Genomic DNA, 15,221 nt, shown 5'->3' on the forward strand with positions numbered 1-15,221 from the left:
TTGCTTTACTGGCTGTATTCAAAGGAGGAGGGAAAAGAGCTTTCTTAGCACTAATGCTGTACAGTTCAGGGATGTTCTTTAAAGAGATAATAAAACTGTCCACCAGCTTAATCCAGCTGGTTTATATTTTTGAATTTGAAAAGTCTTGAAGCACTTAAAATACTATGTGCTTTTTGTGTTATATATATTTGCTGTAATAAATAGCTTTTAAAAATGTTAATGTCCTAGGTATTTTCATAAGGACTTTTAGCACACCTAAAGGTTATGAATGAATCTTTATTACAGCCAAAGACCAGAGATAGGTTAATTGAAAAGAACTTTTAAAAAAGTAGAGTAATACAGGCAATTTTAATAGTTGATTTAAAAAAGTATGTTACAACTGTGGGAGATCTTTCAGTAATTGATACTGCACAGTATTTTGGTTTGATCTGAGTTATAAATAATTTACAATTAAAAACAAACATGTAAGTATTGTCGTATCACCCAGGATACTGATGTAAAAGAGGCAGAATGTAGGCATTACAAGTATCCCTACAGATGGATACAACAGCTGGCTATACTTCCAAATATCAGTGATGAGATTTTGGCCATTTATGAAAAAGTAAATACAGATACACTTTATATCTTACAGTTTTCTTAAATTTTTTACAGTAGGGAACTCTTTTATTGATGACTGTTTTACATCACATTTTATCCAAATTTTGGAAGATGAGATTTAAGGAACAATATTTTAATAGATGCTTTTTCCTTTTGCAATGCCATTGGAGACAAATTATGGATGATAAGGGCCTGCCAGAGAATGCATTAGTGAACAGTGGTAAATATTTTTGTTGTCTAGTTTAACTCATCTGATGGTTTGTCTTGGAGGTCTTCTTGAGCTACGTGGTCATTGTCATAATGATGAGAAGATGAGTACAATTACAGGAAGATAGCTGCCTGCATGAAAGAGTACCCACGTGACTTGAGCTTCTTTCCAGAGAACGGTTTTCTTTGAGACCTTGCACTTAGATTCAGCCTTGTGAGGCTGGCTCATATAAAAGCTCCATTGCTTTTGCAGTGAGTCAATGTTCTTTAAGGATCAGTTGAATATGAATGGAAATGTTCTTATCTCTTTCTGTTTTACTACCCAAACTTTCCTCGAATGAATTCAGCTCAAGTGGGATTTCTTGATATTTCCACTCTGCTTTTTTTATTAGACTTGCAGATTCCTTCCCAAGCTAGTTGCACCAATATCTCTTAACTGTATTGGAGTAGGGGAAGGATAAGGATATCTTCAGAAATGGGCCAGAACAAATATTTTAGTTTTTCAGAATTTGCCGTATTTTTACCTGGTTCCAATATCTCCAAAATCTAACTTAACAGAGAATAGAAGTGTAAAATACCACTTGGTATTGGATCTTTGCTTCTGAAATAGAGTAGAACTCTGTTTTAATGGATCATCTGAGGGAAAGAGTGTCCATTACTCCTGAATGTCCATTAAACACAAAAGCATGTCATCATGGATATTTATGTCATTGCGTAATGACAGCATTATCCAAATGACGTAAATCACTGCAAATGTGATAAAACTAAGGTAAAATACAGTTGCTTTGTCCAGAGTCATTCTGTTGCAATGGACTGGTCTGTTATTTCAGAGGGTGACAAGGGGGATGTCAGGACAGAAATGGAGCCCATTGCGATTACTAAACAGGATTTGATTAAATCAAAACTTTATTCTACCTTTAGTTGTATTTGTAATTCATTTTTTAAATAAAAACTCATGTATTAGAGCAAGGTAATAGTGGATATGTAGTGAATTGGTCAGGTAGAAAATCTCTGTTTCATCCCAGTGGCTCTTTTGTGAGTAGCTCTCAAAACTGAAGTGTGCAGCGTCAAGAGAAAAGACTCTACCCGTACTAAGATGGTTATATTTCCCAATTTAATGTCTTTAATAGTCTTTATTGTACACAGAGTTTATCTGATCAGTCTGGTTTATTTCTATGATACATTTACTTTCTTCCCCCTGACCATTTTGACAGTTCAGAAAATGATATTCAAGTTATTTAGCCAGCGTGACATCAGTAATAAAAGTTTATCCATCTAGTTTAAGGATCAGAAGGAATTGTTCATATTCTGATTTTGTGTGTAACGTAGGTCAGAATTACTTGTCTGAAAGCTAGTCACAGAGCATACAGCCCAGAAAAGGATGTATAGTCTAAACCATGTAGAATTTCTCATTCTTGAGCATCTTAACTCAGAATGAACCAATAAAACTAACCTTGCCCTATATGAAATGGCCAAACTATCTTTCCATTATATCTTGAGTAGAATTTCAAGCAACCATGAAACATTTCCACAGGCGGTCTTTAGTAATTATTTAATATCAGAATTCCATTTTCTTGTAAAAAATACAAATGATTACTAGCTTAACGCTAGATCCTTGAGCTTTTCCTATGATGCTGTCCTCAATGTACCCATTACCATTACCCCAAACAACTTAATAGGTGTTGCAAACAGAATTTAAACTATCATAAAGGATCTATATTTAGCTTTCAAAATGATTTTAATTGTTGGAGCTTTAGTTTCAGACCTCTTAGATCACAGATTTTGAGTTCATACAAAATACAGCCTTGGTACTCTGCCCTGCTTTTTACACGTCATGAAAGTATATGACTTTAAAAAGCATAATAATTGATATATGTTGTCAGACCAAATAACGTTATGCTTAAGATGGAATGGATATAGACCTTCCCATTCAGGTCAACTGCCTTTTCTCATGAAAGGTTCCTGGTAGATGTACTGCTTCTTTCCATTCTCCTTCTGTCATCGCTTGCTGTGGGATCCTTTTAAATGTTAGCTTAACTGGGTAAAAGATAATTTTTCACCAGTAGCCTTTACATGGTTTCAGTGACCATTAATGTAGGCCAGTTATACCTATCTCAGCTGTGCAAAAAGCAGGAAGGGATGTGTTTTGGGAGGGATATATATGCTTGGTCCCCAGCCCCTCCACCTTCTGATCTAACAGGGCAAGGAGGAGAGAGGATGAATACATACTGGGGACTTGAAAAGGAGGAGGACAGATGGCTAAAAGATCTCAGCAGCAGTGGAGCTTGTTCTGGACTTGAGAGTCAAGAATTCTGAGAACACATAGCAGCTTCAGCTTGGCTTACAGTACTCACTGAATGAGATAGAAACTTTCACACTGCTCTAGGAGGGACAGCCAAGAACCCTTTATGATACTGTATACACTGTGGTGGTCTCTGAAAGGAAAGAGGAAGGCCCCCCCCCCAAAAAAAAATCCATGTCTGCTCAGCACAGGCTCTTCAAAGAGGAGCTATTTCCAATATTACTTGGGAAGCAACGAGAATTCTCAGACTCGAACAGATTGATGCCATAACAGACCTAACACCAAAGAGCTTCAGTGAAGGCAAGAAAAGTGGAGGGGCCCGACCAAATCCAAGGCCTTCCAACCACAGCAAACCATCTCTTAGCTACAAAAGAATGTGATGAAATGGTTGAAAATTCCTTCCATAGATGGTGGCAACATTTTAAAGTGGTGTTAGAGGAATAGTTCCTTTAAAGGATAAAAATGAAAGAAATCTTTTTATTTGGCAAATAGGAAGGGGGAAAAAGGATTAATGGTATTTCTATTCCTTGGCCAATCACTTAGATATTTTCAAAACATTTAATATGTGGCATTTTAAGGTTTCTGGGGTTCTTGGAAAAGTGACTTGCAGAAAATTGTATTAGTGACTTTTACCTGGAAATGTTAAAAGCATAATATTTGTCTGCCTAGAAGGAAGGTTCTTTAGATTCTTTATTAAATAACTGGCATATGTATCAGTCTTTTTCTTCGTTGTGATGTGCTTTTACCTCCTTGTATCTTTCTGCAGGATCTCTCTGGTTCAATAGATGATTTGCCTATGGGTACAGAAGGAGCACTGAGTCCTGGCGTAAGCACATCAGGGATTTCCAGCAGTCAAGGAGAGCAGAGTAATCCAGCTCAGTCTCCTTTCTCTCCACATACCTCTCCTCATTTGCCAGGCATTCGAGGACCTTCCCCATCACCTGTTGGGTCGCCTGCTAGTGTTGCTCAGTCACGCTCTGGCCCACTTTCGCCTGCTGCAGTACCAGGTAAAACATGTCTGTGGTGACATGTGTGCCCCTCTAGAAGAGTCAACTTGAGAAGTAAAAGCTACTTTTACTATTTTGTAGAACAGTATTTAGAGGGTCATCACAGAGAGAAGGGGATCCAGGCTCGAGGCTCCACTTGCAAGTTCTGATTTCCAGAACGGTTGCAAAATTTTCTTAAATCACCACTGCTGTCCACCCATTGTGTAATATTACAGCCCATACTGCTCAGTATAATATCCATGTTGCCTTATTATTCAGATTTACTTTGACAGTAAATAAAGCTGAAATCTAAATCCCAAATTACTTGAACATTAACTAAAGATACAGCATCTTCCTCACTCACCCTAATTTATGTCTGTAGGTTTGCATCTATTTTAGCTCCATTTGTGGAAGATGGCAGAGCATAGAATTCTTCATTGCATGGAATGTATTATAATTTAAGTTCTCTTTTTTGTCTTAGGCAACCAAATGCCACCTCGACCACCGAGTGGCCAATCAGATAGCATCTTGCATTCCTCCATGAATCAGTCAACCATAGCCCCAGATAGAGGTGTGTTTGCAATTACATCATGACATTTTCTATGACTTTTCAGGGTATTTGTGTATGATTGTGATCGAAATACTCAGAAGCCTATACCATGTTGGACTATTTTGTGTGGAAGTACTAATCTTTTCTGCCCAATGCTACTTTTATATGAATTCCTGTCAAGTAATTTCTTCAACAACAGGAAGGAGGCAAGAGATTTGTTTCCTCTCTGAAGTAAGGCAGAGTTAATAAGAGAATGCTATCTAGTAGCAGTCACATTGTGCCATGCTGCTGTTTTCAAAGGGTAAGAAATTGCCATGTAGGAACTTGTAATTTGTTTTAAGCCACTGCTATGAACGTTGTACCAAGAATGCCATTGAAATAGAATTTAAGATTTCCAGAGCTTATAGGAATGTGTGCCTATGTGTGTCTGTGCATTAATGCATATTCTCATCACATATCTGGTTTTTCTAATTATAGAACTTATTTTATTACTTCACTAGGTTATATACAAAGGAATCCACAGATGCCCCAGTATAATTCTCCTCAGCCTGGGTCTGCTTTATCTCCACGTCAGTCTTCTGGAGGACAGATACATACTGGGATGGGACCGTACCAACAAAATTCTATGGGCGCTTATGGGCCTCAGGGGGGTCAGTATGGGCCCCAAGGTGAGAGTGTGCTCTTACACTAACAAAACATGATGACAGTGAACATGGTTTGGAACTGTTACTGAGATAAAATAGAATCATGAATTACTGGTATGAAATGAAGCCATAGTTTACTGTTAGGAAGACAAGCTGCAGCAGTCCTCTGGTACCCCACCACTGCTTCCTCCCTATTCGTAGTACAGCACTGAGGAATTCAGAAGGTTTTGCACAATTGAACATACTGTTTTAATTCGATGGGCATTGTCAACTAAGTTTGTTGAAAAGAAGCCTCATTTCAAACAAGGGTTTAAGAAAAGTAGGTTAACCACATTCAATATGCTGATCTGTGGTTAATCTAAAATGGAAGCTTCTATCTCAATGACTATCCAGGTGGACATTGCAAAAGCCCAAGAATTGCTATGGATTGTCCTAAAAGTACTGAGCTTAGCGTTACACACAAATCACCCACTTAAACTAATGGGCAGAGAATATGAAAGGTCTCGTCCGTTGTAATAGAAGCTGCCTGTTTACTATCTTGCTGGAAGATGAAATGGATTGCTTGCTAGATCTAAGTATATTGTGTGTCCTTTGTGTCACTGGGGGCTGAAATTTGCAGTGCCTTGGCCTAATCGTAAAGAGTGTGCAGCAGTATCATTTTGAACATTTTGACTACCACAGCATGGTTTAGTGAGATATTGTCTTCTATAGTGTTGCTTGGTAATCTTCATGGCTTTTGGTTACTGCCTCGTTCTAAGCCATAATGTGATGTGTTTCATTTTGACTTCATGTGATGACAACTCAACCATTATGATTTTGTGCAGGAGAGAGCAAAGATTTTTCTTTTCGAGGGCCACATTTCTTTAGGCAGGCTGTACACTCTACCTGCCAATGATAGGAACAAAGCTACTGATAGTACGAATCGTGCAAAAATGTGCCCATTCATGCACCCTACTCGCTTTTCTCTCTTTCTGATCTCTTTTATTTCTCCCAGAAAAACAGTACAAAAAACTCTTCTGAAGCCTGAATTGCACTTTTTTTGCAATCTTAAGGGTCATATGTTGCCACCTCTGGCTAACTGTTATATGTGCATGGGTAACTGTGACTTCTTTTTTATATATATTTAATTTTAAAGAATTTTTTTAAAAGAATAAAAACAATACAAATTTTGAAAGAAAAAAGTAATAAGTGAAAAAAGTGCAAAGAAAGAAAGAGAAAGGAAAGGTTATAAAGAAGGGCCTTCCCATCTACTTAACAGCAGTTACAAGTACGTTTATATTTTACCCTCTCTCTCTAAAGTTACAGCATAATTTCCTTCTTTCTATAGTCTACCCTTTCTAAACATCAAACCCATAAATCATAAGTTCGTTTTTTCTTTTTTCAGCAAAAAGTCGATAAGGGGTTTCCAGTCGCTAATAAGTGTATAGTAATTATTGTCCCTTCCCTAATCAAACAAGTCAATTTTGCCGTCTCTGCTAATTCTGTCATCTTCGCAAGCCATTCCTCCATTGTGGGTAGTAACTATGACTTCTTCAGCAAACCCATGGTTAAAAATACGGCATAGTGCTCTTTGTGAACATGAGGAATACCATTTGCCTGGTCAGTATAGTTAGTTTCAGTGACTAACTGTAGTCATGTGGACTGTTGGGTCTTACTTTATTTCAGTCTTCGACAGTGGGTCTCAGAGCGCATTCCAGAGATCTTTGGTGAAATGATACACAGAAAAATGCTCTGTAACTTAGTGATCCTTTTTCAGAGAGAATTACAATTAATAACCTCAAAATTCATTTTTTGAGTGTCAGAGTTTTCCCCTCCACATGTTCCTTCCTTTAATGCACAGGTAGAGCTAACCGGTTTACCACCATATTATTCAACACTTTATTTTTCTCCGTAGGCGGATATCCCAGGCAGCCAAACTACAATGCGATGCCCAATGCAAATTACCCCAGCCCAGGAATGGGAGGAAGCCTGAACCCAATGGGAGCAGGGAATCAGATCCATGGCCAGACTGGTATACCACCCTACCCTGGGCTTCCACCTGGGAGAGGACTGAGCCACGCTGCCATGGGCAATAGGCCTTATGGACCCAACATGGCCACCATGCCTCCCCAAGTAGGGACCGGGATGTGTCCTCCACCAGGTGGCAGGAAAGCACAAGAAGCTGCCGCTGCTGCTATGCATGCTGCTGCTGTCAACTCAATCCAGAACAGGTAAGGGTGCGAGGGCCAGGTTGAGATGGTGTTCCCTAGGTATAATCTCTTCAGAGCAGTAGTTCTTGAACTTAGGTTGCTATATATAACCCTTAAGCCAGGATAAGGCACGTTAGCTACTCTTATTTTAAAAATGGAATTTGGGCATGAAAGAGAATAGAGTCAAGTGTGTGGTATTTTCAGAACTGAGGACTGCAGAAATTTGATGAAGGTGTGCGTGTCTGTGTGTTCTCCTTCAAGTTTCAGTTAATCAAGTAACAATAGTTTTAGATGTTGGCACTGAATAGCTGAGGTAAGGCCAGTGAATCCAGACCCCTGTCTGTGGGTTTATCAGGATTTGTGCAATAAATATGTCATGAGAGCGTTAAGAGTTCAAAATCTTCCCAAGGACTCCTTGCAGATAATGTCTTTCCTTCCTGGAGATCATTTGGCAGGGCAGATAACAGTTAAGATTTTCTATCAATTACTGTCAAGCTCTGTAGGGATTCATTTCTCCCCATCCAATGTTAACTAATAAAAGAATGTTGTTTGGTATAGTACATAATCAAGTCATGTTGCTTTTAGGCCATCTGGTTACCCTCACATTAACCAAGGAGGAATGATGGGAACTGGTCCTCCCTATGGCCAAGGAATTAATAGCATGGCTGGCATGCTGAACCCCCAAGGTCCACCATATCAGATGGGTGGGAATATGGCCAACAATTCTGCAGGTAAGGTATATTACCCAGTTACTCCTCAAGTGTTTTGGATTTTGTGATGGTCCACTAATGAACATCATTATGTTGGTGTCTTGATTCTCTTTAGGGATGGCTGCAAGTCCTGAAATGATGGGACTTGGAGATGTTAAATTGACACCCGCAGCAAAAATGAACAATAAAGCAGATGGAACACCAAAAGCTGAATCCAAGTCGAAGGTAAAAAAAAAAAAAGTTTTTAAATAGAAGTTACTCTCAGTTTCTTAAGATGTTCTACATTGTCTCTTATATGATTCAGTTGTGTTGCATTTTTGAGAAGAGTAGTGCTATATGTTTTATAGCGCTACATATTTTATCGGTTTCTTTGAAACCTTAGTTTGTAACCGGTGCATACGCTAGGGCCATTTCTGTTTAATATTTCTCACTGTTATATACATTTTTGCTTACTTGAGGTTTAACTCCAGGAAATATGCCCTTGAGGCTGTATGGAGCTATAGAGAAACACACAGCTTTTCATCCCAACTACCCAATCTGTTTTTGTCATAGTTCTGCATCTCTAATGGACATTCTTTGTGGAACTCTTGAGAGATGTACAACTGTGGAATATCTTACACATCTTGTTTAACATTTATTTTAAAGTATTGTACATGTTTTGAATGATTAGCTTAATTTTATAAAATTCACAGTATTTTGTCTGGCCTCTCTTTAAAAAAAAATAAACACAGCAATAGATTTGTTTGTGAATGCAACATAAAAATATTGTGTTTAGCTCTTCAGGAAGAACTTGGTACAATATTTAACTCTTGATGTTGGCAACAATTATGGGATCAATATACAAAAGGCTATTGTGTCAGTAGCCATAGTTCCTGATATAAAAACTTGGCAATGTTCATTGGCCTCTCATAATTATATGCTTTCTTTGTATTCTGATACAAACAGATGCAGAAATTCTGTTATTAGTACTTCTAGAGGCTACATAAAAATGTCTCTTTAAAAATATCTCTCTGCCCTTCAGATTACATGGTGGAAAGATACTGGCAAAACCAAGTAAGAAAAGCTCATTGATTTTGGTAGGCTAAATTGGAATGGCCTTCATCCTGGAAGTCTGAGTTCCTCAGAACTCAAAACTTGACTTAGACTTTGTTGCATTCCTCTGCCTATTGTCTGAAGATGTACAATTTCAAAAGTCAGAGACTGGAGAGATGATTCAAAAGATTGACCTATAAAATTTTACACGCATTACACAAAGCATACACATACATCTGGGTCTCTGAACTCAAAACAGTTGTTTCATTGTCTGGAAGAGCGTGACTTCATAATAAAAGAACCTTCTTTCCACCTTGGAAAAACAGTTCACACTGCCAGATTTTATTATGAAGAGTGATATCTTCTTGTGTATGTACGAATAAACTTTTCCTGTTGGGATAAGGATGAAGAGTTCTTGTGGAATGATTCTGTTGGGATCATTTTCTCTGAAGATATTGCTTCTCTTTTGTTCTGTAATACAATCTTCCAGTTGTGCACTTTAAGGATGCAGTGTTGTATATTGAGTATGAGAGACATCAGATGATAATTTAATTTTTTTTTCTGTTCAATCGTATCCAATTCTTGGAGACTGCCTAGACAAGTCCCTGCAGTTTTCCTGGCAAGATTTTTCGGAAGTGGTTTGCCATTGCCTCTTTCCAAGGGCTGGGAGAAAGTGACTGGCTCAAGGTCATCCAGCTGGCTTTGTGCCTAAGGCAGAATTAGAATTCACGGTCTTCTGGTTTTCTAGCCTGTTGCCTTAACCACTGGACCAAACTGGCTCTTGATAATTTAATGCTGAATGCCAAAACGGAGTTTCCAGGGCTATGTACAACTCCCCAAAAGCTTTGAATTTGGTCCCCATATTTATTCTAGAACTTGCTACCAAATTATAGTGTATTTATATCATACCATCCTTCTTCAGCAAATGTTCAAGGCAGTTAACCAGATCTAAAAATGAAAGCAGCATATGAAAAATTAAAATCATGGGTTGAAATGAACAGTAAAATAAATACGGACATTGGAATTCTATTAAATACTGTTAATTAAAATTAAATGGGAAGTTGGCATGTTAAAAAACTAAACCCCAGCATTAAATATTAATTTCTAAAAATGTAGGACACCCCCCCCCCAGCATTTTTAGAGACTAAAAATGATAGGGAGCTATAATCCACGACTTTTTGGAAGTGTGCCCAGAAAAAGATAAAGTGGGTAATAGGAAGTATCCTGTGGGACTCCGTTCTACTCCTTTGAATAGAATGGGGTACCTTTACCAGTTTGCCTTGTGGTAAAAGGATGCTGTGTCCTTTTCTACTATGGCATCCATTTTGTGAGTGCTGAAAGTTTCCCCTCCATGGCAGCCATATTGTGAGAGTGCCCATACCATGCTCTCAAAATTCCCGATGTGCTCTTCGGTTTAAAAATATGGGAGGCCCCGCATTACATTTTTGAAATCGGCTTTATTTTCAAAACCATGTTCCTTAGGTGTACCCTGAGGTATGGATTATCTAGATTTGTTTCTAGTTTTATTTTAAACACTCATTTATGCAGATGATATTTTACTGAAGTTTTAAAAAGAACTTTTTTCACAGCCTTTCTATATTGTTCCTCCCATGATATTCAGATTCTTACAGATCCTCAAGATACAGTATAAATAAGGAAGCCAAAAAAAATAAACAGGATATAAAAAGGGTATCATCTGCTGCTGGCATAGCAAAAGAAAATGCAGAGCACTTTGAATAGTCAACAAACAAAGCAGAAGACAGCTCCACAAAGTGAATAGTAAAGCCACAATAAAACCCAGAAACACAAACCCGTTAGTATAAACACAGAATCATTAGTTACCCAAAATGAATTGAGGAATGGGGAAAACCTTCCCTGATGTGCAAAGAATGACCAGTGTGTTAGGCAGGTATGCCTAGCTAGGGCTTAGCTTCACAGCCACAATCCTTCTCAAGAAGAGTGTCTGGCCAAGCAAGTTCACATGGAAAGTGACAGTTCTTAGACTGCTTAATTCCTGATGGTGTGAGGTTACATACCTCAAAAGCAGTACTCAGAGTTGTATATAAGAAAACAGAAGAATTTTTTTCAATATAAGCATAATATAATAATTCTAGCAAGTATTGGGTGTTACCCTGGTCACCATTTCTTAAACTCAGTGAAGTTTTTAAAGAATTTACAATAATCATGCCTGAATTTTACTCAGAGGTACATTACTTTGGTGGGATTGGGTTTTTCTAGGAAAACGTTACATAATGAAAAGGTTATTTAGATTTCCATAATAAGCTTGAGTGCGTTTCAGATAATGCAATGTTCCATTAACAAAGAAAAAACATTTCCAGGCACAATTTATTCTATATGCTGATTTTGATCTATAAAGCTCTAACCAACTTGTGATTGGAAAATCTGATTGCTGCTTCTTCAGAGTAAATCTGATCATCATATACAGTTTTCCAAGGAGATAGTGAATGTCTCCTTACCTCCTTACCTAAAAAAGCTACATGATATTTGAAGCAGGTCCCTTTTTAGTAGCAGTGCCTTGATTGTGGAATTTCTTCTTGTGGGAAATAGGATTAGTTCTTTCCTTGTTCTGCTTTAGTTGCTTTCTTGTTCTATCAGGTTTCAATAACATGATTATTCGTTGCTCTGTACCTTTGTAACACAACAATTTTATAATTTTTCCCCCTTTTATATTTGTGCTACTTTTCATTGTACAATAGGTACATTGTATGATGTCTAAATGTACTGGAATGTGGAATCCTTTTCTGCTTTATGAGATGATCTCAGAAGATCTAGCTTTCTTCTCATTGTGTTTTAAATTGTTGTGTCATTTTCTAATTGGCTTCTTCCTCTCCTTTTTCCTTAGAAATCCAGTTCCTCCACCACTACAAATGAAAAGATTACTAAATTATATGAGCTGGGTGGTGAGCCAGAGAGAAAGATGTGGGTAGATCGTTATTTAGCCTTCGCTGAAGAGAAAGCAATGGGAATGACCAATCTTCCAGCAGTTGGAAGGAAACCTCTAGACCTGTATCGACTCTACATTTCTGTGAAGGAGATTGGAGGGCTGACTCAGGTGAGTAAAGCACGATGGGGTGCGCTTGAAGCAGTTTTAAAAAGGATACTTGAACTGGACATTAGCCTCTTTTCCCACTTAAAAAGATGTCACCTTACAAACAAACAAACAAAAGAATAAATAGAAAAATAGAAAAGAAAGAAAAAATAAGAATATAATAAAGAAAAAGAAAAGAAATATAAAGAAGTGGCTTCCCCCTTCATCACAACAGATTGTAGCTAAATTGCTTATTATTTCCTTCTAATCCATTGTTAAAGCTAAACTACCAGAGCGCGTTGCCTTCCCCCCCCCCAAAAAAAAAGCTTTATTGCCTTCTCATGCCTATTCTTGAGAAGCTGTTGTTGTTGTTGTTGTTGTTGTTGTTAAAAGCTTTCGGAAGAGGGTGTGAGATTTGGATTTAAGGAAAATAAAATTAGTTGGCACTTCTGGCTTTATGCAGGTTAACAAGAACAAGAAATGGCGGGAGTTAGCTACCAATTTGAATGTGGGCACCTCTAGCAGTGCAGCTAGCTCTCTGAAGAAGCAGTACATCCAGTGTCTCTATGCTTTTGAGTGCAAGATTGAACGAGGTGAAGACCCTCCCCCAGACATCTTTGCAACTGATTCCAAGAAATCACAGACCAAAATACAGCCTCCATCTCCAGGTGAGTCAGGTTGGTCTCTACAGCCAGCTGAGTATTCCACCTACTCTACAACAGATAAGTTTCCAGTAGACTTTAGCCTCTATGAATAAACTAGATGCTCAAAGGATCCTAATTTCCATTGGAATGTTTTCAAGCTAATTATATAAAACCTCTTCCTCTGTGCATGCTATTTTCATGAATTTAGTTTTTAGAACTTAGATAAAGAGTTTTCTCCTTGCTCCAGGCAAAGTATCTCTCTTCAGGTGGGAAAAATGATGTTTTTGAATTGTACACTAAAGTAGAGACAGGTGGCAAGGCTTTCCAACAGATTTTTCCCATCTGTGTTTAGCTTCAGGTATTGTAAAATGTGCAGAATATGACATCCTGTATTTTAAGACCCCAAATGTATAATTTACTAGATTATGGTGATGAGTTTAATGTAAAGCACATTCATCATGGGCCTCCAGTTTGAATAAAAAATGATTTCAACATGTGTACTTTATTTTGTCCATATAATGTTTTGTCTTCAAATAAGTAACGGGCAATGTGCTGTCTGTAGTGAGAGTGTGAATTGTTTTCTGTGGTGAAGTCTTGCTTCTTTTAGAGGGTACAGTGATTTGGAAGAAGCCAATACCCGCCCAGAGTCCCTCCTTGTGGAGGGAGATGGGCGGTGATAAAAATTGGATAAATAAATAAATAAATTTCCAAATTAAGTCAGACAGAATAGTAGTTCTTAGTTCATCACAAAGGGATTTTTTCATAAGAGAAATGTTCTTGATTATCTGAACACTGGACCAGCAAACTGTTCCTAATAATAGAGGAAGAAAAGATGAAAGTGAGGGAATAATGTCCACTAGAAAGGACATAAGGTGGGGTTTGGAAGGCTAAATGCTAAAAGGATGGACCATGTGAAGGCCTGAATGGACAGATTCATAAGGAAGAAAAAAAGATGTTGAGCAAACAATCTTGTTTTCTGACTGATCATAGGTACTTGATAATTTACAATTGGTGCAAGCTATCCTTTCTTGTTCCAGCCTCAGGACCTCAGCCCAAAACATGTTATGTCCTTCACTTTTTTATCCGTATGTCTTTCTCCACTCCATCTTACCCTGATTCTGCATTTCAGTGGTGCAAAGCATTCTGAGTGGTTCTTTTGGTGAAAATTGGGGGGGGGTATATATATGAAAGACTTGCAGCTAGGCAACAGTGTACGCTTGTAGTGTGGCCTGCAGTAACTTCCTTGGCAAGAGTAACCTGCGGAAAGTTTGGTAGTCGGCTCTCTGTAGTGGAGAGTGGCATCTGAGATAACCCATCCAAATTTGTCCTTGTTTAGATACGATAATTAGGGGATAAAGTTAAAAACCAAACACTACTGTATTCAGAAAGTAGCAGAAGAATCTACCTTATACAAGGTCAGGCTGAGTCAATCCAGCCCAGCATTGTGATCTTCTGCTGTTGGCTCTCCGAATTGTCAGGCAAAAATTCTTCTCATCTGTTTGTGTCAACCAGGGGGTGCCAGGGACTGTACATGTACTTCCTACCATATGATATGCTTGAGCTATCACTGCTTATTCAGGATAATTCTGCCTGTTTAAACATGTAATGCTGATTGCTGAGTTTCCTGATTCTTGTATGTCTATTTCATTTAAAGTCCTATCCTGCTTTAGTTCACATAATTTTTGTTGAAAGGCTTGTACACGTGGATAAGGATGTCTTTATTATTGGGTAGGGCTGTTCTGTGCACTGGAGTATGTGTCAGCAGAAAGTCCTAGCATGAGAAGACTACGTCGGTATCCGGAGTCAGACTATGTGATGGGAACATCACTTTATTCTAGTGCATGTGTGGCAAATGGGCTCTGCTTTGCCTTATAATGCAGTTGCTGTACCGGACTGTGTTCCTTTACAGTGGAAGACCCATTCTATTTTGTGGCTTAGACCTGGTCTCCTGGACTGCTGCAGCCTGAGAGCTCGTCTGTTTTCCTCTGCCACCGTTCCCCCTTGCCACCGCTTTAGCCTTTGTGGCTTTGGTTATGAATGAATAGCCCTGTGCGCCTTGGGAAGGACAGCCAGTTAGGCTTGAGTTCAGAGCGTATGGAATTGGCACCCTTCCAGCAGTTTGTGAATTTGTGAGTGGGGCGGGACAGCAGGGGGTGGGGAGGGACGACAAATGGCAGCAACGCAGGGAATGCCTTGAAACCTCTTCCTGCTGATGTCAGGGCATGAGAATGCAGCTGAGACTTCGCTTCTTGGATTCCCAGGGGAAAGGAATGGAGCTGAAAAGCTAATGAATGGGGAGAGGGTGGGGGGA

The 15,221-nt window shown here is 38.6% G+C and overlaps 1 protein-coding gene across 1 annotated transcript in view; it reads left to right on the top strand.

Annotated features, from left to right (window-relative positions):
- Window positions 1-15,221, top strand: part of ARID1A (AT-rich interaction domain 1A) — an 84,311-nt gene that overhangs the window by 58,145 nt on the left and 10,945 nt on the right. The window contains exons 5-12 of the mRNA XM_063312223.1: window positions 3,873-4,113; window positions 4,574-4,663; window positions 5,143-5,310; window positions 7,181-7,496; window positions 8,061-8,206; window positions 8,301-8,410; window positions 12,081-12,290; window positions 12,730-12,934. Coding sequence (XP_063168293.1) covers window positions 3,873-4,113; window positions 4,574-4,663; window positions 5,143-5,310; window positions 7,181-7,496; window positions 8,061-8,206; window positions 8,301-8,410; window positions 12,081-12,290; window positions 12,730-12,934 — 1,486 coding nt within the window. The remainder of the gene's footprint in view (window positions 1-3,872; window positions 4,114-4,573; window positions 4,664-5,142; window positions 5,311-7,180; window positions 7,497-8,060; window positions 8,207-8,300; window positions 8,411-12,080; window positions 12,291-12,729; window positions 12,935-15,221) is intronic.

This window comes from Candoia aspera, chromosome 10 (assembly GCF_035149785.1).
Source record: "Candoia aspera isolate rCanAsp1 chromosome 10, rCanAsp1.hap2, whole genome shotgun sequence".
Classification (NCBI taxonomy): Eukaryota; Metazoa; Chordata; class Lepidosauria; order Squamata; family Boidae; genus Candoia; species Candoia aspera.